The following is a 22,525-nucleotide window of genomic DNA, read 5'->3' on the forward strand; positions in this document are numbered from 1 at the left end:
CCCTCTTCTCTCTTGAGTTCCCATCCTGCTCACCGAGCCCCATTCATTCCCTGAGCGCCAGCTCCACTCGTGCCCCGACCTGAGCCCCCTCCTGCCTGAGACCTGCTCTCTCCCCCTGATTTCCCATCGTCCTCACCGATTCCCACTCCCATTCCTTGAGCAGCCCTCCCCTTCTCACACACCCCACCCCTTATGGAGCCCTACCCCTCCACACCCTTTACCCTCCCTGAGCTCCCGGTTCCTCCTGGAACCTCTTTCTGACCTCCTTTCTCTCCCCTGGGTGCTTGTCTCCTCCTATGCCTCTGCCCTCTCCCTGAACCCCACCACTAAGTCTAAGTATGTCTCATGCAATATTGGGGGTATACTTATACTAAAAGATTATTCATACTGTTTATCTGAAATTCAGATTTAACTGAGCATCCTAGATTTAGCCTACCCATATGTAAAACAGGGGAGGCAGGGAAGTTCCGACAGGATCTTCTCTCTCCAGGGCCCCTCTTAGCTCCAGCTACACTTACAGAAAAACCTCAGGTTGACCTGGAAGTGGTCTGGAGGATGTTACATCCCTTGCAGAATAAGAGGAGAGCAAGGTGAAGATGGGAAGCAGGGTGGAGAGGATGGCCTTCACATCAGAGAAAGACAGAGGGAAGCAGAAGTTCCTTGAGGCAGTCCAATCCTGGAAGGTTTCCTGAAGGAGGAGGACGTTCATGGTTACTTTGACGCTGAGAAAGAAGGGAGGTGAGTTAAATGACTCTGGTGGATGGCTCCCCCTCCCTTAATGGAAACTGGGGAGGGTTGGGGGTCTCCTCATTTAAGGAAGTCTCCTGAAGATAAGTAGAAGATATCTCCCCCTTTATATGAAGATTCTATAGAGTGAGGACAGGGTCTCATTTCAGCAACAAATTACTACCATTTCTAGCTAAGATTTGTCAAGCACTGACCACTTGCCAGGGTCCTGCCTACACTTCCTAAGCCCTTTATGTGGGTTTATTCATTGAATCCCTTCAACAACCAAATGGGGTGGGTGTTTTTCCTTATTTTACAGATGAGGAAACAGAGGCACAGAGATACTGAGTAATTTGTCTGAGGTTCATACAGTGAAATTTGAGTCCAGGTGTCCTGGCCCTGCACCGGCCATGTAATAGAGCCTGTGCTGGGGGCTGGGATTGGAAAAATGACACAAACTCTGTCTCACAGGGGACCTCGAGTCTAGCAAGGAGTGGGGATGTGTGAGTCTTTAATGACTCTGGTACAGGTCAGGCTGGGATCAGGGCTGGGACAGAGTGTGCTGGGAAGGTAGGACTGATTCTGCCTGTGGAGGAGGAGGTGTGTGCTAGGCCAAAAGGATGGGTCAGTTCTTCAGTAGTTTTAGGACAAGGCATTGGGAGGGAGGGCATTCTTTTTATTTTTATTTTTGGCCACATCACGCAGCTTGCATGATCTTAGTTCCCCGACCAGGGATTGAACCCGGGCCCTCAGCAGTGGAAGCATGGAGTCCTAACCACTGGACCACTAGGGAATTCCCATAAAGGGCATTCTAGGTAGAGGGACGTCTTGGGCAAAGGCAGGAGAGGTGTACAGATGCAGTGTGAGATTGGGGAATAGTCAAGAGTCTGGCTTGACTGGAAGGGGGTCTATAGGCAAGTATGAGATGGGGGAAAAGGAAAAAGGAAGAAAATCATAGAGGAACACAGACATTAGACAAAGAAATGTAGACCCCATCCGGGAGAGGACAGGGAGCCATAAAAGAGAGGAGGGGGCACTCAGCCCAGGAGTGGCATGTCTGCCTCAGCTGGGCCAGGACTGCACAACTGCCTTGGGGAGGTGGAGGGAGGACTTGCCCAGCTGAAGGGACTGACTGTCACTTTGCCAAAGGTCTTGGGTCTCATTCAACTCTAGATCCAGCCCCAGAACAGGACCTTTGTTAACAAAATAACACACTTGTAAATGTCGGCAGAATTGGGGGAAGAGGATTTGTCGACAGGTCAAAGGTTTAGGGGTGAGAAAGGCTTTCCTGATTTGAGCCTAAGTACCTGGTAGGATGCTGACTGTCTAAATCAAATAAGGGGGCATGGGGGAAACTGACTGTGGGCAGAGGTGGGAGATAATGCATCGAAGGGTTGCTGTGGGGTGACGTCCAGGAGGCTGCTGTCCTCAGGATGGCAGGTAATGTCTGAGCCTCTCACAAGGAAGATGGTGGAGCTCTGAGGCTGCTGGGGGTATCAGGCTGCTTATTTCTTCAGCCTGGATTGACACCTCCCGTGTACCTAGCCCCGTGCTTGTGGGAACATGTTCATAATATGGTAGGAGAGTGTCCCCTTCAGCAGAAAGATAAGACAGCTGAAGTCAGAGCCTTCACTTTTTATGAGGTTCAAAACAGCTACAAATGATCTGTTGTTTAGACTCCTGTGTCTATATACCAAAACTATTTTTAACAAAACAAAGGAATTCCACACCCGTTAGAATGGCTAAAAAGAAAAAGAGTAAGCATATAAAGTGTTGGTAAGAATATGGAGTAACTGGAACTCAGATACTGCTGGTGGGTATGTTAAAACAGTTTGGAAAACTGTTTGGCGGTTCTTAAAATGTTAAACAGACACCTACCACCTGACCCAGTCGTTTCATTCCTAGGTATTTAGTCAAGAAAAATGAAAGGCTATGTCCATACTAAGACATATGCAATGTTAATAGCAGCTTTGTTTGTAAAAGCCTTAAACTGAAAAAAAAAAAAAAGGCCTTAAACTGGAAACAATCAAAAGGTCCAGCAACAGGCGAATGGATAAACAAATTGTGGTATATCCATACAATGAAATATTATACTGAGATAAAAAGGAACAAACTGATAAATGCAACAGTCTGGATGAATAACAAAAGAATTATTCTGAGTGAAAGAAGCCAAATAAGAAAAATAGTATACACTGTATGATTCCATTTATGTAAAATTCTCAAAAATGCAGTCTAACCTGCAGTGACAGGAAGCAGATCAGGGTTATCTGGGGATGGAGTTGAGGGGTGTGGGAGAGACTGGAGGGAGTGATTACAAAAGAATATAAAGGAACTTTTTAAAAAATTAATTAACTTATTTATATTTTTGGCTGCATTGGGTCTTCGTTGCTGCACGTGGGCTTTCTCTAGTTATGGTGAGCAGGGGCTACTTTTCGTTGTGGTGTGCAGGCTTCTCATTGCAGTGGCCTCTCTCGTCACGGAGCATGGGCTGTAGGTGCGTGGGCTTCAGTAGTTGCAGTGCGTGGGCTCAGTAGTTCTGGCTCGCGGGCTCCAGAGCGCAGGCTCAGTATTTGTGGCGCATGGGCTTAGTTGCTCCACAGCATGTGGGATCTTCCCAGACCAGGGCTTGAACCTGTGTCCCCTGCATTGGCAGGCAGATTCTTAACCACTGCACCACCAGGGAAGTCCTGAGGTCCAGATTTTAAAAGGGATGTGTGTGTGTGTGTGTGTGTGTGTGTCTGTGTGTGTGTGTGTGCTGGGATAACTGGATATCCACAAGCAAAAGTATGAAGTCAGATCCCTACCTCACACCATATTCAAAGACTAACTCAAAATGGATCAATGACCAAAATGGAAGAGCTAAAACTATAAAACCCTTAGAAGAAAACATAAAGGTATAATAAATCTTTATGATCTTGAATTAGAAAATGGTTTCTTAGATATGATGCCAAAGTACAAGCAACAAAAGAAAAAAATAGATAAATTGTACTTCATCAGACTTTTCATAAAAACTTTTGTGCATCAAAGGGCGCCATCGGGGCTTCCCTGGTGGCGCAGTGGTTGAGAGTCTGCCTGCCGATGCAGGGGACGTGGGTTCCTGCCCCGGTCTGGGAGGATCCCATGTGCCGCGGAGCGGCTGGGCCCGTGGGCCGTGGCCGCTGGGCCTGCGCGTCCGGAGCCTGTGCTCCGCGGCGGGAGAGGCCACAGCAGTGAGAGGCCCACGTACAGCAAAAAAAAAAAAAAAAAGAAAAGGACACCATCAAGAAAGTGAAAAGACGACCTACAGAATGGGAGAAAATTATAAACCATATATCTGATAAAGGACTAGTTTCCAGAATATATAAAGAACTCTTACAACTCAAAAATAAAGAGACATGGGACTTTCCTGGTGGTGCAGTGATTAAGAATCTGCCTGCCAATACAAGGGACACAGGTTCGAGCCCTGGTCCGGGAAGATCCCACATGCCACGGAGCAACTAAGCCCGTGTGCCACAACTACTGAGCCTCTGCTCTAGAGCCCGTGAGCCACAACTACTGAGCCCATGTGCCACAACTACTGAAGCCCATGCACCTAGAGCCCATGCTCCGCAACAAAAGAAGCCACCACAATGAGAAGGCCACGCACCGCAATGAAGAGTACCCCCGCTCGCCACAACTAGAGAAAGCCCGTGTGCAGCAAGAAGACCCAACACAGCCAAAAATAAATTAAATTAAATTAATTAATTAAAAAAATAAAGAGACCAATAACCAACTGAAAAATGAGGAAAGTGTCTGAATAGGCTTTTCCCCAAAGTAGATATAAAAATGACCAATAGCACATGAAAAGATGGTGAACATCATTAGTCACCAGAGATATGCAAAATTGAAATCATGAGATAACACTTCACACCCACTAGGAGAGTTATAAGAAAAAAAGATAGACAATATCAAGTGTTGGTGAAGAAATTGGAACTTCATACATTGCTAGTGCAAGTGTAAGATGGCGCAACTGCTTTGGAAAACATTCTGGCCTTTCCTCAGAAAGATTAAACATGGAATTATCATATACCCACTCATTGGTATATAAGCAAGAGGAAAAAACATGTCACATAAAAACTTGTATGCCAATGTTTATAACAGCATTATTCATAATAGCCAAAAAGATCAAACAACCCCAATGTTCACCAACTGATGAGTGGATAAACAAATTGTGGTATATACATAAAATGGAATATTATTTGGTATAAAAAGGAATCAATAGATATACAATGGAATATAATTTGGCCTTAAAAAGGAAGGAAATATTGACATGCTATACAACATGGAAGAACCGTGAAGACATTATGCTAAGTGAAATAAACCAGTTGCAAAAGGACAAATACTGTATGATTCCACTTATATGAGGCACCTAGAGTAGTCAAATTCATAGAAACAGAAAGTAGAATGGTCGGTGTCAGGGGCTGGGGTGAGGGGGGAATAGTGAGGGAGTATTTAATGGACATAGAGCTTCAGTTTGGGAAAATAAAAAAGTTCTGGAGATGGATCGTGGTGATGGCTGCAGAACAAGGGGAATGGACTTAATGTCACAGAACTGTATACTTTAAAATGATTAAAATGGGAAATTTTATGTCACATATGTACCACAAAAAAAAAATCAAAAGGAATCATTACTAATAAATTCTACAACATGAATGAATCTTTAAAACATTATATTAGGACTTCCCTGGTGGCGCAGTGGTTAAGAATCCGCCTGCCAATGGAGGGGACGCTGGTTCGAGCCCTGGTCCAGGAAGATCCCACATGCCACGGAGCAACTAAGCCCGTGCACCACAACTACTGAGCCTGCGCTCTAGAGCCTGTGAGCCACAACTACTGAGCCCACGTGCCACAACTACTGAGCCTGCATGCTACAACTGCTGAAGCCCGCGCGCCTAGAGCCTGTGTTCCACAACAAGACAAGCCACTGCAGTGAGAAGCCATGCACTGCAATGAAGAGTAGCCCCCGCTTGCTGCAACTAGAGAAAGCCCATGCACAGCAACGAAGATCCAACGCAGCCAAAAATAAACAAACAAATAAATTTATTTTAAAAATTATATTAAATGAAAGAAACCAGTCACAAAAGACCACATATTATAGGATTCCATTAGTATGAAATGTCCAGAACAGGCAAATCTATAGAGACATAAAGTAGCTTAGTTGCCTGGGGCTGGTGGTCGGGGTGGGATCTGGGGGAAATGGGGAGCCACTGCTAATGTGCACAGAGCTGCTTTTTGGGGGCGATGAAAATGTTCTAAAATTGTGCCAATGGATCCACAGTTCTGCGAATATACCAAAAACCATTGAATTGTACAATTTAAATTGTTGAGTTGTATGGCATGTATCTCAATAAAGCTACTTTTTTTTTTGAGGGGGTGGTGATTGAATCCTTGGAGAGTAATGAATTTAAAGACTGAATTGGGCTTCCATGGTGGCACAGTGGTTAAGAATCCGCCTGCCAATGCAGGGGACACGGGTTCAAGCTCTGATCTTGGAAGATCCCACATGCCGTGGAGCAACTAAGCCCGTGCGCCACAACTACTGAGACTGCGCTCTAGAGCCCGCGAGCCACAACGACTGAGCCCTCGCGACACAACTACTGAAGCCCACAAGCCTAGAGCCCACGCTCTGCAACAAGAGAAGCCACTGCAATGAGAAGCCCGCGCACCGCAAGGAAGAGTAGCCCCCGCTCTCCGCAACTAGAGAAAACCCGCGCGCAGCAACAAAGACCCAACGCAGCCAAAAATAAATAAATAAATAAATAAATAAAATTTTTTTTTAAAAAAGACTGAATCAGGGAGCAGAACCATGAAGATGAAGTGTTCTCTTTCTCCAGTCAGCCCCTGGAAGACAGTAGGTACCCCATAAATTAAATCCAATGGATCATTTCTAGAAAGAGGAACCCATTGCAGTTGCTGTTTTCGGGGAACTGACTAAGCGCCAGGCATTGTGGTAGACACATATCAAGTCACCTAATCCTTCAACTACCCGTTTTACAGATGATATAACTGAGATTCAGGGAATTAAGGACTTTGCTCTTGGTCACACAGGAAGTGGCAGAGGTCAGAATGGGACCCGGGTCTGTCTGACTTCAAAGCTAAGGTCTAAAAATTGACCCTAACAATTATTAATTTTATATAGAAGTTTTCAGGCTTACCCCAAAGTATTAATATAACGAATAATACAGTGCACACCTGTGTACTCTCACTCAGCCTAAGAACTGAACTATCTCTTAATGCCATTGAAGTCCCCTCTGTCTCCTCCCCGATTCCATCCCTGTTCTGCCAGACAGCCACACTGCTGAATTTGGTATTTATTGTTCCTGTACTTTTACTTTGTACGTACCTCCAAGCAATAATATAAAGTTCGGTTCTGCATGTTTCTAAACTTTACATAAACAGTATTATACTGAATGTAGTCTTCTGAGGCTGTCTTTTTTTCACTGTATTGTTTGTGAGATTCAGCCAAGTTGACATGTGTAGCTGTAATTTGCCCATTTCTGTTGCTGTGTAGTATGAAGTGTTCCACTGTATTGGACATTTGGGTTGTTTCCAGTTTTTCATCATTACAAGTAGAGCCACTGCAAACATTCCCGTTCTTGTCTCCTAGTCCAAGACAGCGAAAATTCCTAGGAGTTTGTGTTAGTTTCCGATCGCTGCTGTAACAAATTACCAAATTAGTGCCTTAAAACAACACATTACATTTCTGGATGTCAGGAGTCTGAAATGGGTTTCACTGGGCTGAAATTAAGGTATTGGCAGGGGCGCACTCTCTCTGGAGTCTGCAAAGGAGAATCAATTTCCTTGTCTTTTCTGGTTTCTAGAGGCTGCCTGCTCGTGGCTTCTTCCTCCATCTTCAAAGCCAGCAACGTAGTGTCTTCAAATTTCTCTCTCACTCTGACCCTCCGATTTTACCGTCACACCTCCTTCTCTGATTCTGACCCTCCTGCCTCCCCCTTATAAGGACCCTTGTGATTACACTGGCCCCACCTGGATGATCCAGGATAATCTCTCCATCTCAAGATCCTTGATTTAATCACATCTGCAAAGTTCCTTTCACCATGGAAGGTAACATGTTCACAGGTTCCAGGGATTAGGATGTGGACACCTTTGGGGTCTATTATTCTGTCCACTGCAGAGGGGAACAGCTGGGTAGTGTGATACGAACACCTTTGAATTACGAGTTTGTCAAACTGCCCTCCAAAGTGAATTGATTCTCTCTCCCACTAGCAGTACAAAAGCATTCCTGTCACTTCCCATCCTCACCAACACTTGATATTATCTGACTTTTTAATTTTTGCCAACTTGACACCTGTGAAATGTCTGGACTCTGACTGCTATGCGGTCAAGAAAGAGATGATGGTCAATGGCGTTGAATGTGAAAAAGAAGGGCCCTGACAGTAAGAAGCAGTCCATGACCTTGGCTAGTGCAGTGTACTTGGAGTGGTGGTGGTGGGGGGGGTGAAGTCAGACTGAGTCAAGGAATAAGGGGGGGGCGGGTATGAGGAAATGGATGCAGGGAGTACCGAGTCTAGATGGTATGTTGGTAGGCTTGGACTGCCATAACAAAATACCACACACTGGGTGGCTGAAACAAAAGATACCTATTTCTCATAATTCTGGAGGCTGGAAAGCCCAAGATCAAGGTGCCAGCAGATCTGGCTTCTGGTGAGAGCTCTCTTCCTGGTTTGCAGACAGTGGCCTTCTAGCTGTGACCTCACACTGGTGGAGAGAGAGAGAACTTTGGTCTCTTTTCCTCTTCTTATAAGGGCACTAATCCCATCCCATCATCAGGCCCCATCCTCATGACCTCATCTAAACCTGATTACCTCCCAAAGGCCCCATGTCCAAATATCATTACATTGGGGTTAGGGCTTTGACATATCAGTTTTGGGGGGAAGTACTCAGTTCATAACAGGGTACTTTCAAAATATTCGGTGGGGGTGGTGAAAGGAAGGTATCAGTCTAAAGGCAGAAATTAAAGGTGAAAGAGACAAAGAAAGAGACATAACTACCACAGTGGGGGAGGCATCCTGGAGGGGCAGGTGAAGGTGAGACCCACAGCAAGGGTACCTGGGCTGGCTTTGGAATGAGGGGAGGCTCCTCCTCCTGGAGGAAGGAGAGAAGAAAGGGCACTGGGGCAGGTGCAGAGAAGATCCAAAGAGGTGGGGCAGGAAGTGGCAGAAGCTCTCCCATGTGATGGGCAGTGGAGTCACCTACTGAGGGGGTAGGACTGGGTGTAGGAGGTCTGAGGAGTGTAGGGAAGGTTCACAGGGGCCGTTGTTGTGGGATTCCACAGGGGGCCCACTGGGCTGAACAAAGGGGGATTGGTGATGAAGAGGGGACAAGCCAAGGCAGGAGCTCCCATCAGATCTCACCAGGGCCTCTTAGAGTGAAGACTGCCTCTTGCCCAGCCAAAGGAGGGCCGGACAGGGGGAGTGTCTAGGAGACCCCTGGAAGCTTAGTGGAAACAGTGGGTCTGGAGGATGCAGATCAGAACCAGGGAGATCATAGCCAGGAAACTGGGAAGTGTGGAAGAGCTCTTGATAATACCCAGGACCGTGGTGGAGGGACATCAGGGACTGTGGGGCACACAATGCAGCCTGGGGAGGTAGAGAGGGCTTCCTGGAGGTGGTGATGTTCCAGCTGAGTCTTGAAAAGGAAAACCAAATTTCAGTTGCCATAAAAATGTGGAAGAAGTGTTGCCTTCACAGTCTATCAGCAAGTCTGTCTTGCCCCACTCCATCAGTTTTGTCTCTTTCTCAGACATCTCCACCACGCCCCCTGTGCTCTTGCTGGATTGAGAAAGTCCTTGTTGGGCACTTTCAGTTTCTATGCCTTGGCTTATGGACTTCTCTTTGGTTTCACTATTTTCTCCTTCAACTTCAGAACTCCTATTCATCCCTCAAAACCCAGCTCAAATGTCACCTCTGCTGGTGAGCCTTTCTGTGCCCTGGTGCCACCTTGGTGCTTTTTTAGTAGTGTGGTGAAGTGGAAAAAGCTCACTCGCTACTGTTTGATTTTAGACAGGTGACAATCTCTGAGTGTCTCTTTCCTGACAATGGCACTGGCCAAGCCTAGTTGTGAAGATAAGGTACATGACATCTTCAGGCATCACATGGGACTCACAAAGGAAGACATCAAGCCATGACACCCACCATTCTGTCTTGTACTAAAGTAAGCTGAGTGAGAATGTGACTCTGACTTAATCCATGAGCTCTTAGAGGGTAGAGACAATGTCCCGACAGGGCCCAGCCCAGTGCCCAGCATGGAGGCATCGTGTGCTCCGTGGACACTGCACATACAGGAAGAACTGAGATTGTCTGTCGTTTACTTGTAATGTGACTTTGGGGAGGTGACATCATCTCTGAGAATCTGTTCCTTCATCTTTAAAATAACAATAACTCGTATTAGGTATTCATTTAACTACAGGTAAGGGACACAACATTCACTACCTCTAATCCTCACATTGTGTTATCATCCTATTTTATGGAAAGGAAAACTGAGGCTGGGGGAAGTGAATGACTTGTCCAAGTTAGCAGCGGGCAGGAGCTCCTGGCACCCGGCCAAATTCAGAAAATTGTGCGAATTCACGGGGTAAATGTTTAATAGCCTTGCAAACTGTAAAGGCCTGGGGTGGGAGAGTCCGCGCCTGGGGGCGTGGTGAATGATGGCCGGGAGGAGAGGAAAGGAGAGGCGCCTTAGATATCCGGACGGCGTGAAGAGGATGGGTTGCCAGGCGATCTGCGGATGCGGGAGGCGCGGCAAGGCGCGGCTCGGCCGGGGTGGAAAGAGGCGCGGCTTGCCCCCTCCCCACCCCACCCCCAGCCTCCACGCCGCGGCCCCTTTAAGAGCGGGCGGGGCGCCCTCTAGCGGCGGAGCGGCGCGCGCTGCCGGAGCCAGAGCCCCAGCCGGATCCCGGAGCCGGAGCGGAGCGGAGCCGGGGCGGAGCGGGCCGAGCGGGCCGAGCCAGCAGCCGAGCTGGGGGCGCGGGCGGGCGGCATGTACCGGGCCCGGGCGGCGCGGGCGGGGCCGGAGCCCGGCAGCCCGGGGCGCTTTGGGATCCTCAGCACCGGGCAGCTCCGGGACCTGCTTCAGGATGAGCCCAAGCTGGACCGGATCGTGCGGCTCAGCAGGAAGGTAGCGCGGGGGGCGCGGGCGGGGGGCGCGGGGGACGGGCCGCGGCCTGCCGGACCCGCCAACCGACCGAAGGGCCGCGCCGGCCGGGCCGAGGGGCCTCCGGAGCCTGGCACGTACGAGTGGGCCCGGCGGAGCCGCCCCCGGGGGAGGGGGCGCCCTGAGCTGGCCTGGGGCGGGTGGGGCGCCGGAGACCAAGGGAGGCGCCCGTGCACCCCCCGGGATGGCCGCGAGGCGTGTCCTACAGCGGCTGCTCCAGGGAGGTGTGTTCCGGGGGGCGCGGGGCGGCTGTTTGTGGGGGCCCTGGTTCGCACACCCACGTTCTGTAGGGCCAGAAAGGGGAGGCGCCTTCCATGGGGAGAACTAGGGGCCTGTGTGACACCTGGGGGGGCCGTTGGGAGGGCGTCCGTGGTCTGGGGGTGTAAGAGGGGGCTTTATGTCTTCCGGTGGGGAGGGGTACTGAAAGCTGAGGCGTGTATTCCATAGGCCACCATAAGAGAAAGTTGTATATTTCACAGGAGATAGGCCCGGGCTGGTTGTCTGCGGGGGGGCAGAAAGGGAAAGTGTACATTGGAGGGAGGCAGGCAGGAGGGGCGTGTGCATCCTATAGGGGACAGATGGAGGGTAGTGCGTTCTCCAGGGGCAGGGAGTGGAGGCTCGGCCCGCCTAGTAACAAGGAAATAGCGTTCTCCAGGGCCAGGAAAGAAAGGGGTCTGCTTTCTGCAAGAGAAGGAAAGCTGGGAGCAGGTGCTAGGGGATCAGGGAGGAAAAGGGGGTGTGTATTCCTTGGGGTGTGGGGATTCCACTGGAGGGCAGAGGAGGGGGTGCGAGGGAAGAGAGGGGGGTTTGAGGGGGTGCTTTGCAGGGACAGGGTGAAGACATCACTGGAGAGTAAGAGCAGGGGGTGGGAGTGTTTTCGGCACAAACACCTGAGGAGGAAACAGACAAAGGCCTGGAATGAGAGGGAAGCTGCCCATGCATGGAAAATGGGACAGAGGAGGGAGGGGGACTCCTCGGGGACCTGAGCAGACATATTAATTGAAAATTAAAAATTAACTAACATTTGTAGAGGCCTTCGTAGTTTTCCTCACTTAAGTCTCACAACAACCCTATAAGGTAGATGTTTTTAGCTCACTTTGTGGAAGAGGAAACTGAGGCAAAGCGGGGTCTGGGCTCTTATCGTCCCTCCACCTGTTGGCTCGCCATCCTGAGATTGGGGTGCTTTCGGCTTGGCCCGTGGGCACTGTCGCCCAGGGTGGCAGTAGGTGGCCATGGGCAGACACTCCCTGAATGGGCCTCTGGGCTCTTCCCTGCTGGCAGTTCCAGGGCCTGCAGCTGGAGCGCGAGGCATGCCTGGCCTCCAACTACGCTCTAGCCAAGGAGAACCTGGCACTGCGGCCCCGCCTGGAGATGGGCCGCGCTGCCCTGGCCATCAAGTACCAGGAGCTTCGGGAGGTGGCCGAGAGCTGTGCAGACAAGCTGCAGCGACTGGGTGAGGGACGGCTGGGAGAACTGCCTGGGGTGGGGGGCAGCTGGCCATCTGGCTGGGTGGCCTTGGGAAGTGCCAGGCTCTGAAGGTTGGGACTTGGGCAGACCTATTCCCCAGGCAAGTTTGAGGGGTGCTACTGCTGGAAAATTACCGAGTTGGGAAAGTGAGCAGTCGATGGGTAGAGCTGGGTTCCAGAGGCCAAAATGGGGCCCAAAACCCAAGGGCCTGGGGTGCTCTAGGAGACAAAGGCCCTGCTCCCTCTTTCGGACTAAGACTGGGGGGGAGGAGCATAAATGGATCCGACGGGCATGTTGTGCAGATGAGGAAACTGAGGCTCCAGAGAGGGGAGGGGAAGCGTAGAATCACACACAGGGTCAGTGAGAGTCAGGTCTGGGCCCTGGGTGACAGGCCCTGAGGGCAGGGGCTAATTCACTCTGTCCCTCTGTGGCCCTCAGAGGAGAGCATGCACCGCTGGAGCCCCCACTGCGCGCTGGGCTGGCTGCAGGCTGAGCTGGAAGAAGCTGAGCAGGAGGCTGAGGTGAGAGAAGGGGCAGCTGGGCCTGGGGACCGGGAGGGGTGTCCCATCCTATCATCATCCCCCTCCCCTCAATTCTTACATTGCAGGCTTGAGAGCCCCCCTTCCAGGAAGCCTGCCCTGAGTGCCTGGCTCCCAGGAGTGCCCGCTGCATTGCTGTCCTCACTGGACACAAGGCCCACCGTCCCCACCTGTAACTTTTCCCCCAACTTCCTGTGAACATCTCAGGGCAGCTTAGGCTGGGTCTACAGAGGAGCTGGGACAGATGTCTCAGTGCTGGGTTGGGAGCACAGTGCTCAGTGAGTTGAAGAGGTGGAGGAGGAGGGCCCTGGCCCTGATGAGAGACACCTGTCTACTTCAAGTGTGTCTCCATCTCTGATCCCGCCTCATCCCTGGCCCAGCAGGTCTGGTGATAGTAAGGAAATCAAGGCTTGAGAGTAGAGGACGTTCATCCTCAGTCACTCAGCAAGTGGCAGGCCCAGGCTGGAACTCAGGTGCCCCATGCCCGAGCTGTGGGTGGTCGCCATCGGGAGGGATTCAGGGTGGGAGGAGAGAGGACCAGCCCTCAGTCTTTGGTCATGTTCCTCCCAAACTGTCCTTTCCCTCCTGTCCCAGGAGCAGATGGAGCAGCTGCTGCTGGGGGAGCAGAGCCTGGAGGCTTTCCTGCCCGCCTTCCAACGAGGCCGTGCCCTGGCCCACCTGAGGCGGACCCAGGCGGAGAAGCTGCAGGAGCTGCTGAGGCGCCGGGAGCGGTCTGGCCAGCCAGCCCCCACTGCTGCTGCGGATCCCCCCAAATCCTTCCCTGCTGCCGCTGTCCTGCCCACTGGGGCCGCCCGGGGGCCACCAGCAGTGCCCCGGAGCCTGCCCCCCTTGGACTCCCGCCCAGTGCCCCCGCTGAAGGGCTCCCCCGGGTGCCCTCTAGGCCCAGCCCCTCTGCTGAGCCCTCGGCCCTCGCAGCCAGAGCCCCCCCACCGGTAGGATCCAGGGTATGGCTCCCCACTGGGGGGCCCAGACAAACTTGATGCGTGGCTCCTCCTCCTCCCCCACCGCCGGGGTGGGGGGAGGGGCAGGCCCCTCCCCCTGGCCCTAGACAGGCCCTGGCCCCGGAGGCTGAACTGGGGAGGAGGGTCACCTGGAAGATGCCCAGAGAGGACCGGGAGTGGGGTGGGCGGGGTATTATGCCTCTGCCGCTGAGGAAACTCCGCCTTTTTTTCTCCCCGGCTGGGGCCTCCCGGGTGATGGGCCAGCCCCAGTGAAAGAACTTTACTCATGGGGGCCTGGGAAGATGCCCACTTCCTTCAAGGGCCCTGCCTAGGGGGCCTATCTCCCCCTGCCACTCCACTAGGCTCGCACAATGCCAAGGCTGACAGGAGTGTTTTCCATCATGTCCTGAGCCTACCTTTCCCCCAGTTCTGGGGTCCACCACCTAGGAGCCAGGTGGTCAGGCCCCAGCTGTGGGGCAGGGCCATGGGGCTATTACCTGCCCGGCTCATGCTCCAGACCCTGGGGCAAGGTAGGCCAGGGGCTTCTGACCTGCACCAGGTGAGAGTGGGCCCTCCGCCGGAAAGACCATTCTGTATTTTTCTGTCCCCGTCTCCTTAGAATGGAAACTTTTTGAGGGCAGGTCCTTGTCTTTGTATGTTCTGTCCCCAGCCCCGCCTCCCAGGGGCCGTCAATAAATGTGATGATGAGGATGACGATGCTGCCTGACTCCTCTCTGCTCCCTCATCCAGCCACTCTGCTGTTGCAGCCTCCATATCTCAGCTCCTGTGCTTCCTACTCTTGAGATGCCCTCCTCTCCTCTCTGCCCATCCAAAGCCCGGCTGTCCTTCAGGTCCAGCACTGCTTCTGCCTCTTCCATGAAGCCTTCTCTGATTACCAACCCATGGGAGTCTTCCCTAACTCTTAAACTTCCCAGCACTTCTGGCCAGAAGCACACTCTGCTCCATCACAGTTCTCCAACTGCCTCACCTTTATGCACCTTCTTTTCCTGGGTGGCCTGTAAGCCCAATCAGGATGGTACCTGCTCCTTCTCTGGCCTGCCAAATGACCACCCCCACTGAGTGATGGAGAGGGTTCTACAGGGCTGAAGCTACCTGTCTTCAGCTCGGGTAAACATTAGGTGGCCAGCTTGGCTGGTGACTGTGGGACAAGAAGATGGGAGAGTGGGAATATGTCTTGGATCAGCTTAGGTCAAGTCTAATGAGAGGAAGTTTGGCAGGAAGTCACAGAAGGTCCTGCAAGTAAGAGGGAACAGTCAAGAGTGCTGTAGAAGCTAATGTGATCTTGGTCCATGTTAGTGGGGCTATAACCATCTAGAATGAGGCAACTGCTTGTTTGGCTTTACTTTTTACTGAAGTTTTAAACTCTAAGGGAACCCCAAAACAGCACCTTTGGAGTATAATGAGAAAGAGGATTGGGGCTAAGTCCCCTACGGAACAGTTGAGGGATCTGTGTTACATACAAGTACGTGATGTCTAGCCTTTGAGTCTCTAAAGGACTGCTTCACGTAGAGCGAGACGTTAGAGTCAAGACCAAGGGGTGGAAACCACTGGGAGCCAGATTTTGGCTCAGTATGAGGCCCTTGATCCACGGGTGCTACGGCTCTGGTAGGCTGGCCCCCATCCCTAAAGATGAGTGAGCAGCACCTGAGTGACTGCTTGATGAGCTCTTAAGAAATACAGGCAACAGTTAGAGGGACTGGCCCACCCGAGCTCTTGGAAGCTCCTCAAGTGCAGTCGGATTCACCCCCAGCAGGGGCAAAGCACCGACAGTGCCCACTTGAGAAGCTTCATCCCACAGTGGCCGTGCTGGAGACAAGGGACGCTGGGGAGGACACCAGGTGCCTGCCTGAGATGACAGAAGACTGAACAGCCCCAGAAGACCTCCCACATTCTCCATACAGCCTGGGGCAAGCCGGGCCCCTCTCGGCCTGGCCTCCCACTTCTGGTCCATGCTTCTAGGGAGTTTTTTGTTTGTAACCAAAAGGAAGAAGGGCTAATGGTGGTCATGCCTGAGCCTCCCTCCACTATTGTGAATTGGGGAGCGGCCTCTACAAGGCAGAGGCTAATGTCCACAGTCTGGTTCAGCCTCCCCTCCCCAGGGCAGGTAAGAAGAAGAGGAAGGAATGACCCAGGCAAGGGAGGGACTGGGAAGGGAGAAAAGTATTACCATGAGAACCAGATGGGGCCCTTCAAAAGGCCCTCACCTTCCTCAAGAGCTCAGACTCAGTTTTAGAGCACGCAGGGAGTGAGGCCCCTCTGTATTCAGCTCCAGCATGAAAAACACCAAAGACCTGAGGCAGGTGGGTATAGATACCACCAGAGTGGAATGGGCCTAGTTCTGGGCCATGGGAAAGGCTTAGAGTTGGATGATTAATAAACTTGATTAACCCCTCTGCTTGAAGGTACATGGAATATTCTGGAAAGTTCCAGGCAGTCTGGGCTCTCCTGCCAGATCACTTCTGGAACTTTCTATTTCCAGGTCTAGGGTCCCAGGAAATGCTCCTGGCTATAATCCTCTGTGAGAGAGAATAAACTTGAGGTAGACCCTCAAGGGGCCCATGAGAAAGGTCCTACCTATTGCAGGCCACCAGTGCTTTTACAAACCAAAACCAAAAATTGCCCAAAGGGCTTCTCTCGTGGCTCAGTGGCTAAGAATCCACCTGCCAATGCAGGGGACACAGGTTCGAGCCCTGGTCCAGGAAGATCCCACATGCCGTGGAGCAACTAAGCCCGTGCGCTACAACTGCTGAGCCTGTGCTCTAGAGCCCGCGAACCACAACTACTGAAGCCCCCGTGCCTAGAGCCTGTGCTCTGCAACAAGAGAAGCCACTGCACTGAGAAGCCTGTGCACCGCAATGAAGAGTAGCCCCCACTCGCCGCCAACTAGAGAAAGCCCACGCACAGCAACGAAGACCCAACAAAGCCAAAAAAAAATTGCCCAAATAACAAAACTCTCACTCCTTTTTGATAAAAACAAGGTGTTCCTCCCCCTCAAGAAAGTCTGTGTACCTCCCTGTTTGGAAATCACTAGCTTCTGCATATTTTCCTAAGCCTCCCACCTTGTTTTCCAAATTTGAAACATAGTAACATTAAATGTACTTTTGCGTGCCCCCTCATCAAGGCTTACTGAGCTCAACCTTTACCACTGAATCATGTGGTCACTGCAAAGCCATCGCTAAGAACTTGCCCCTGACCTCCCAGGCTAAAGAGAATCTAATCGTTTCCAAGAGACCAAGTTGGACTAGCTGAGGGTTTATCCCAATTTATACAAGGATTTTACACAAAAGACTGAGTGCAGGAATCGGTGTTATTGTACCAAGGGACCTCTGGCTTTGTTTGGGACCTTGCCGCTGCTGTAGACCTCTCAAAAGATTCTTCTTGTCCCACAATGAAAATAAGACTTATACTCTGCCTCCCTGCATAAAGTGCGAGCTCTTTTAATAACACAGGAGGTAACCTAGGGATCTGCAAATTCAAATGCCTGTAGGGGCCAGGTCACAGTGCAAAGCAGCTGTTTCCACAAAGTACACCCTCCCCCATTTTCCTGGAAATGCATGACCCCCCCCGCTTTTTTTCTGTTTTTCCTCTTAATAGACATGGGATACAGAGAGAGATTTCTCTACTAAGAGCAAAATGGTGCAAGTGTGTGCATCACGACCTCTGACACATCCCCTCTGCTGGTGAGAGTGCAGCAGCCCAGGGAGCAAGGTCCCATCTGAAAGGCAGACCTTACAGCTTCTCCCAGGCGGTCATGAAAGTATGGGAGGAAGCTCAATGGTGGCACATTTTCTCATTCTTTTGAGAGAAGTCAGAAATCTAGATTTTTATGCAAAGTCTTCCAAGTTTTGAATATTGCCTAAAGTTAAGACACTGTGCTAGCCGCAGCCAAACGCTGTGTGCAGGTCAGCTGTGGCCTGTGAACCACAAATCTCGGTCAGTTCTTCGTCCTCCAGAAACAGGCCTTCTTTTGTCTAGCAGCAGTCCCCTCCCAGGGCCAAGGATGTGAACACTGACAGGGCAGAGGCAGGATGGGAGGGCCAACCCACCTCAAGACTAGCGCCAGGGCCCCAGGTTTGTATAGCCTTAAGAGACAGTGGCAAGATGGCTAGATCCATAGTGACGCTATGATCTTACAACAGATGGTGAAGGTGAGCTCTCTGCTTCTGGGGGATGAGAGCACCTAGCAATCCCCAGCATATGCAAGTTCATGAGGTCCAGACTCAGGTCTTGCTATCACCCTAAAACACTAACAGAGGGACCCCAGCTGCTTTGCACAAACCTGATGGCCCCCAGGGCTCCAAGCCTGGCCTGAGAGCCAAGCCGCTGAGGGCAGGCAAGGCGCGCCTTCTACAGTCCTGCTCAGAGGCAGGACACAGTGTGTGACCTCATCACAGGGCTGAGGAACTGAGAGGGCAAAGGCCAGGAGAGAGCACTTAACTCCAGAGAGTGAAGTAACACCGCTACTTACCAGCTGTCCCTTCTCTCAGCCTCCCTTCATGGGATCTGGTGACATTCCTGGAAGCCCAAAGGCCCAAGACCCCTACTCCTCGCCATTTTCCATAAGCAGGTGTGGTGGCCACTCACTTGGGCTCCACCCTTGGTGTCTCAGCTTCAGGCTGTGGCTATAAGGGATGGAGATATATATACATGGTCAGTAATGACCAACGGACAACTCACTGGCCTAAGGTAGGCTATTCTTATTCATCTTGGCTCATGCTGGGACCATTACAGAGGGCAAGGTGCACTCAGCGAATGAAATGCCAGAACCGCAGAAGGAAGCAAGAAATCTTACTCCTTCAGCACTGGAATGTGTAAAGGATCTTTTCACCCAGCAATAAATAAAGGACAATGGAGGGGAAAACAGTTAGGCTCAGGAGGAATAAAATGAAGTCCTGATCAAGCCCAAAGACAATATCACAATTGCCTAGACATGTACACCTTTGATTCCTATCCTCTTGTCCGTGTCTCCCCATTTAGGATCTGTGTGTGCTGCTCACTCAGCCTGGTACTCTTCTTCACCCCTTACCCAATGAGCACAGCATGGAGCAAGCTGGGCCCCTCTTGTCCAAAGTCTCTCTTCCTAGGTCTAAACTTATAGTTTTGTTTCAGTCTGTGACCAAAGGGAGAAAAGGGACTGAAGCTGACCATGTCTCAGCCTTCCTCCTCTATCAGGAACTGGGGAGCAGCCCCTAGAAGGCAGGGGCTAATGTCCATGGCCTGGTTTAGCCTCTCCTCCCCAGGGCAGGTAAGAAGCTGAGAAAGGACAACTGCAGGGGGGCCAGAAAGGGAGAAATGATGTAACAGGAGCCAGCTGGGGAGGGTCCTTCAAAAAGCCTCCCACACATCTCCCCTCCCATGAAGAGCCCAGATTGAGTTTCAGGGACAGTAGGGAGTGGGGTCTCTCAGAGTTTAGCTCTGGCCTAAAAAAACCAGAGGCAGGGCTTCCCTGGTGGCGCAGAGGTTGAGAGTCCGCCTGCCGATGCAGGGGACACAGGTTCGTGCCCCGGTCCGGGAAGATCCCACATGCCATGGAGCGGCTGGGCCCGTGACCCATGGCTGCTGAGCCTGCGTGTCCGGAGCCTGTGCTCCGCAACGGGAGAGGCCACAGCAGTGAGAGGCCCGCGTACCGCAAAAAACAAAAACCAGAGGCAGGCAGGATGGCACCATAGAAAGAGTGGGCCTAGTTCTAGGCCTAAGGAGAGGCTTAGAGTTGGATGATTAATAAATTTTATTGACTACCCTGTTTGGAGTTGCATGGAGTATTCCAGAAGTTTCACAGAGTCTGGACCCCACCACTCCAAACCTTCTGGGTCTATCTCCATGTTCTGGGGCCCGAGGGAATGTTCTTCACTGTGATCTTCACTGAGAGAAAACAAACTTGAGAGATCTATGTCAAAGAGCCCATGAGAAAGATCCCAGATTATCACAGACCACTAGTGCGTTTACAAACAAGACCCAAAAGAACCCCAACCCCATTTGATCGAAACGTTGATAGAATCTTGCCCCAAGGACACTCTGTTATGCCCCAACTCCTTGGTTGAGAATCACCAGCCTCTGTACCTTTTACTAAGCTTCACTTCCTACAGTTTGAAAAGACTTTCCCTCTTGTTTTCCAGATATGAAACATAATAACATTAAATGTTCTTTTTTAAAGTACATATGCCCTTGCCCCCAAACCAAGGCTCCATGAGCCCAGCATGTCTGAACCAGAGTAGGCTTAAATCTTTACTACTGAATCATATGGTCACTGCAAAGCCACTAAGAGTTTGCCTCCAACCTCCAAGGCTAGAGAAAACAGAATGGTTCCCAAGAGACCAAGTTGCACTAGCTACGGGTTTCTCCCAATGTATCCAAGGACCGCCACAAAAGATTGAATGCAGGAATTGGTGTTAATATAGCAAAGCACCTCTGGCTTTGTTCAGAACCTACTTAGGCCCTTACCTTTGTAGAAGATCTCCTGCAAAGGTTTTCCTACCCCACAGCTTTACGCTCCACAGTACATACCTGAGTACCTACCATCTCACAGCTAAGCCACACCCCACGTGCAGTGGCTCACGGTTAAGAGAACTGGATTACCACAGCTCTAGCCAAGTGACAACCCACTGCACCAATTAGGAAAAGAGGAAACGAACAACAACCAAAAAACCCTCAGCCAGCTCTGAATAAGGAAGTGCGCTTCCATCCTGTGCCTCCTGTTACTCAACAGTCCGGTCTACTCAAACTCCCCCAATTCCCACAGCTTCAAGTAGCCATGTTTCAAGGACTTGGCTTGTAGGGCCTGCGATAAGCACTGCCAGCGAAACAGGAGGCTGGGCCACACTCAGGTGACTCAAAACTCCCAGTTTGTTGCTCTATTTTTGGGAAGGGAGGAGCTGCACAGTTAGCAATGGGGCTGGCTGGTCAAGGGATGCCCAGGTGCCAGGCACAGTGTCCCAAGGACAAATCTGACTCTACGGGCACTATATATATATATATATATATATATATTTCCCCCCTGCTGCTGCAGCATGTGGGATCTTGGTTCACCAACCAGGGATTGAACCTGCGCCCCCTGCAGTGGAAGCACGGAGTCTTAGCCACTGGACCGCCAGGGAAGTCCCTGGCATCATACTTTAATCACTGAGCCTATTAGAACATGGATAATCAAGTGTGACAGACCGAAAGAGAGCCAACGATTTGCTCTTCTGCCATCACGTCCACAGAGAAACCTCTCCGAGGTCATACATAAGATAAGCATGGGCACAGGAAGGCTCATTCCTTACGCTCACGACCTTGCTTTCTTTCCCACTCACACTCACCACCAACAGAAGGCGGAGTGGGGTCTGACCACCAAAGAATGGCCAGGTTCCCACAGATCACATCTTTACCCTACACTGGGTCTCACCTGTGGCTTGGGGAACTCACAGAAAGACAAGTTTCTTATAACCCCAGAATTTTTCTTTTGGCCGTCGCAATTGGTCACATTGCACGTTTCAAGGTTACAGAGGAGCCCCACGCTACACACGTGGGGCAGCAGCAGACGAGTCTTGCTCGGAGCTTTACAGGAAAGCCACAGCAAGTGTTCCAGAAATTGACATCTGGAAGCAGGAACCCCAGGGCCTCCAGGAAACCCCTCACACTCGGGCTTTCGGGACTCCTCATTGGGAGCCTTTTTCTTGGGCATCAAAAAGCCTCCTTTTCTGGACCAGAGGGGTAGGGATATGCAGGTCAATGGCTAAGCTGGCCGGGTGGGGAAGGGAAAGGGGAGAGCAGTTCCTTCGGACCCCAGTAGAGGTAGACAACAGTAGACAATGGAGGCAACGGGTTCAAGAAGACAGGAAAGGCCGTTTTCTTGGGGGTGGGGGGGCGGTGGCGCGGCTGCTCCCCTTTCCTCCGCTCTCCGATTAAAAACGAAAGCCCATGATGATGAAAACTGTGAGCAGAACCAAGAATAAAGCCGTGTCTCGGGTCTCGTCCCAGCGTAAGCCCTTCTTGGCCCGGTCCTCCTGCTGCTTGCGAAGGGCCTCCCGCCGGGCCCTCAGGCGCCGCTCGCGCTCCAGCTGCTCGCCGTAGTGCGCCTGATAGAAGGCGTCAAAGTCGAACATGGTGCGGTTGGCTCCCGACGAGGCCTGACCGCGGCCCTGGGTCCGAGAGGCAGGCGGCTGGGTGCGGGGCGAGTCGGGCTCGGCGGCGGGCGTCTTGGAGGGCCGGACCCCGGGGCCGCGCAGGTCCTCGTCGCTGAGCAGGCCGCGGTCATACTTGCGACGCAGGGTGGTACTGCCCAGCACCACGTAGGCCTGGGAGATGCGCGTGAAGCGCTCGGCAGCCTCGGCGCTCCCGGCGTTGCGGTCCGGGTGGTAGAGAAAGCTCTGCCGGTAGTAAGCCGCCTTGATCTGCGCCTGCGTGGCCGTGGAGGGGACGCCGAGCAGCTCATAGAGCGCCGTGCGCGAGTACGGGCCGTCGCTCCGGGAGTAAGTTCTCGCTTTTAGGCCCAGGCCCGATCCCAAGTTTTGTGGAACCCCCCGGGCCTGCCACAACCTCCACAGTAATAGCCGCGACCACCTCACATCGCGCTGGGCAGCCATCTTGAATGAGTCAGGCGGGCGGTGCAAGATGAACTGGCCAATGGGAGGCGTGCGT

At 51.8% G+C, this 22,525-nt stretch overlaps 2 protein-coding genes across 4 annotated transcripts; one reads left to right on the forward strand and one right to left on the reverse strand.

Annotated features, from left to right (window-relative positions):
- Positions 1-613: 613 nt before the first annotated feature.
- On the reverse strand, positions 614-22,486 carry DNAJC30 (DnaJ heat shock protein family (Hsp40) member C30). Of its 2 annotated transcripts, XR_014296050.1 has the most exons (3): positions 21,291-22,486; positions 18,375-18,528; positions 614-688 (listed from the first exon to the last, which is right to left on the reverse strand). XR_014296050.1 is itself a non-coding variant. In XM_082644385.1 (1 exon), the coding sequence occupies exon 1, from the start codon at positions 22,468-22,470 to the stop codon at positions 21,790-21,792; it is 681 nt and encodes a 226-aa protein (XP_082500511.1). In that variant the 5' UTR covers positions 22,471-22,486; the 3' UTR covers positions 19,617-21,789. The 2 variants fall into 2 exon arrangements, 1 of the variants encoding a protein (XP_082500511.1); XM_082644385.1 differs by lacking the exons at positions 614-688; positions 18,375-18,528 and having other exon boundaries at positions 19,617-22,486.
- On the forward strand, positions 10,596-14,591 carry VPS37D (VPS37D subunit of ESCRT-I). 2 transcript variants are annotated; one of them, XM_082644744.1, is made up of 4 exons: positions 10,596-10,881; positions 12,199-12,370; positions 12,823-12,905; positions 13,518-14,591. In XM_082644744.1, exons 1-4 carry the CDS (start codon positions 10,744-10,746, stop codon positions 13,878-13,880), a joined length of 756 nt encoding a protein of 251 aa, XP_082500870.1. In that variant the 5' UTR covers positions 10,596-10,743; the 3' UTR covers positions 13,881-14,591. The 2 variants fall into 2 exon arrangements, with proteins under 2 accessions (XP_082500870.1, XP_082500871.1); XM_082644745.1 differs by having other exon boundaries at positions 13,524-14,591.
- Positions 22,487-22,525: the final 39 nt, after the last annotated feature.

The sequence above is a fragment of the Mesoplodon mirus genome (genome assembly GCF_964341445.2).
Source record: "Mesoplodon mirus genome assembly, chromosome: 15".
In the NCBI taxonomy this organism is placed as follows: Eukaryota; Metazoa; Chordata; class Mammalia; order Artiodactyla; family Ziphiidae; genus Mesoplodon; species Mesoplodon mirus.

What these genes read in the sequence shown, in the direction of transcription:
- DNAJC30 (XM_082644385.1), bottom strand. Translation starts at nt 22,470, where the DNA reads ATGGCTGCCCAGCGCGATGTGAGGTGGTCGCGGCTATTACTGTGGAGG.
- VPS37D (XM_082644744.1), top strand. Translation starts at nt 10,744, where the DNA reads ATGTACCGGGCCCGGGCGGCGCGGGCGGGGCCGGAGCCCGGCAGCCCG. An exon ending in TCGTGCGGCTCAGCAGGAAG is followed by an intron (nt 10,882 to 12,198) that starts GTAGCGCGGGGG and finishes CCCTGCTGGCAG; the next exon opens with TTCCAGGGCCTGCAGCTGGA. An exon ending in AAGCTGAGCAGGAGGCTGAG is followed by an intron (nt 12,906 to 13,517) that starts GTGAGAGAAGGG and finishes CTCCTGTCCCAG; the next exon opens with GAGCAGATGGAGCAGCTGCT.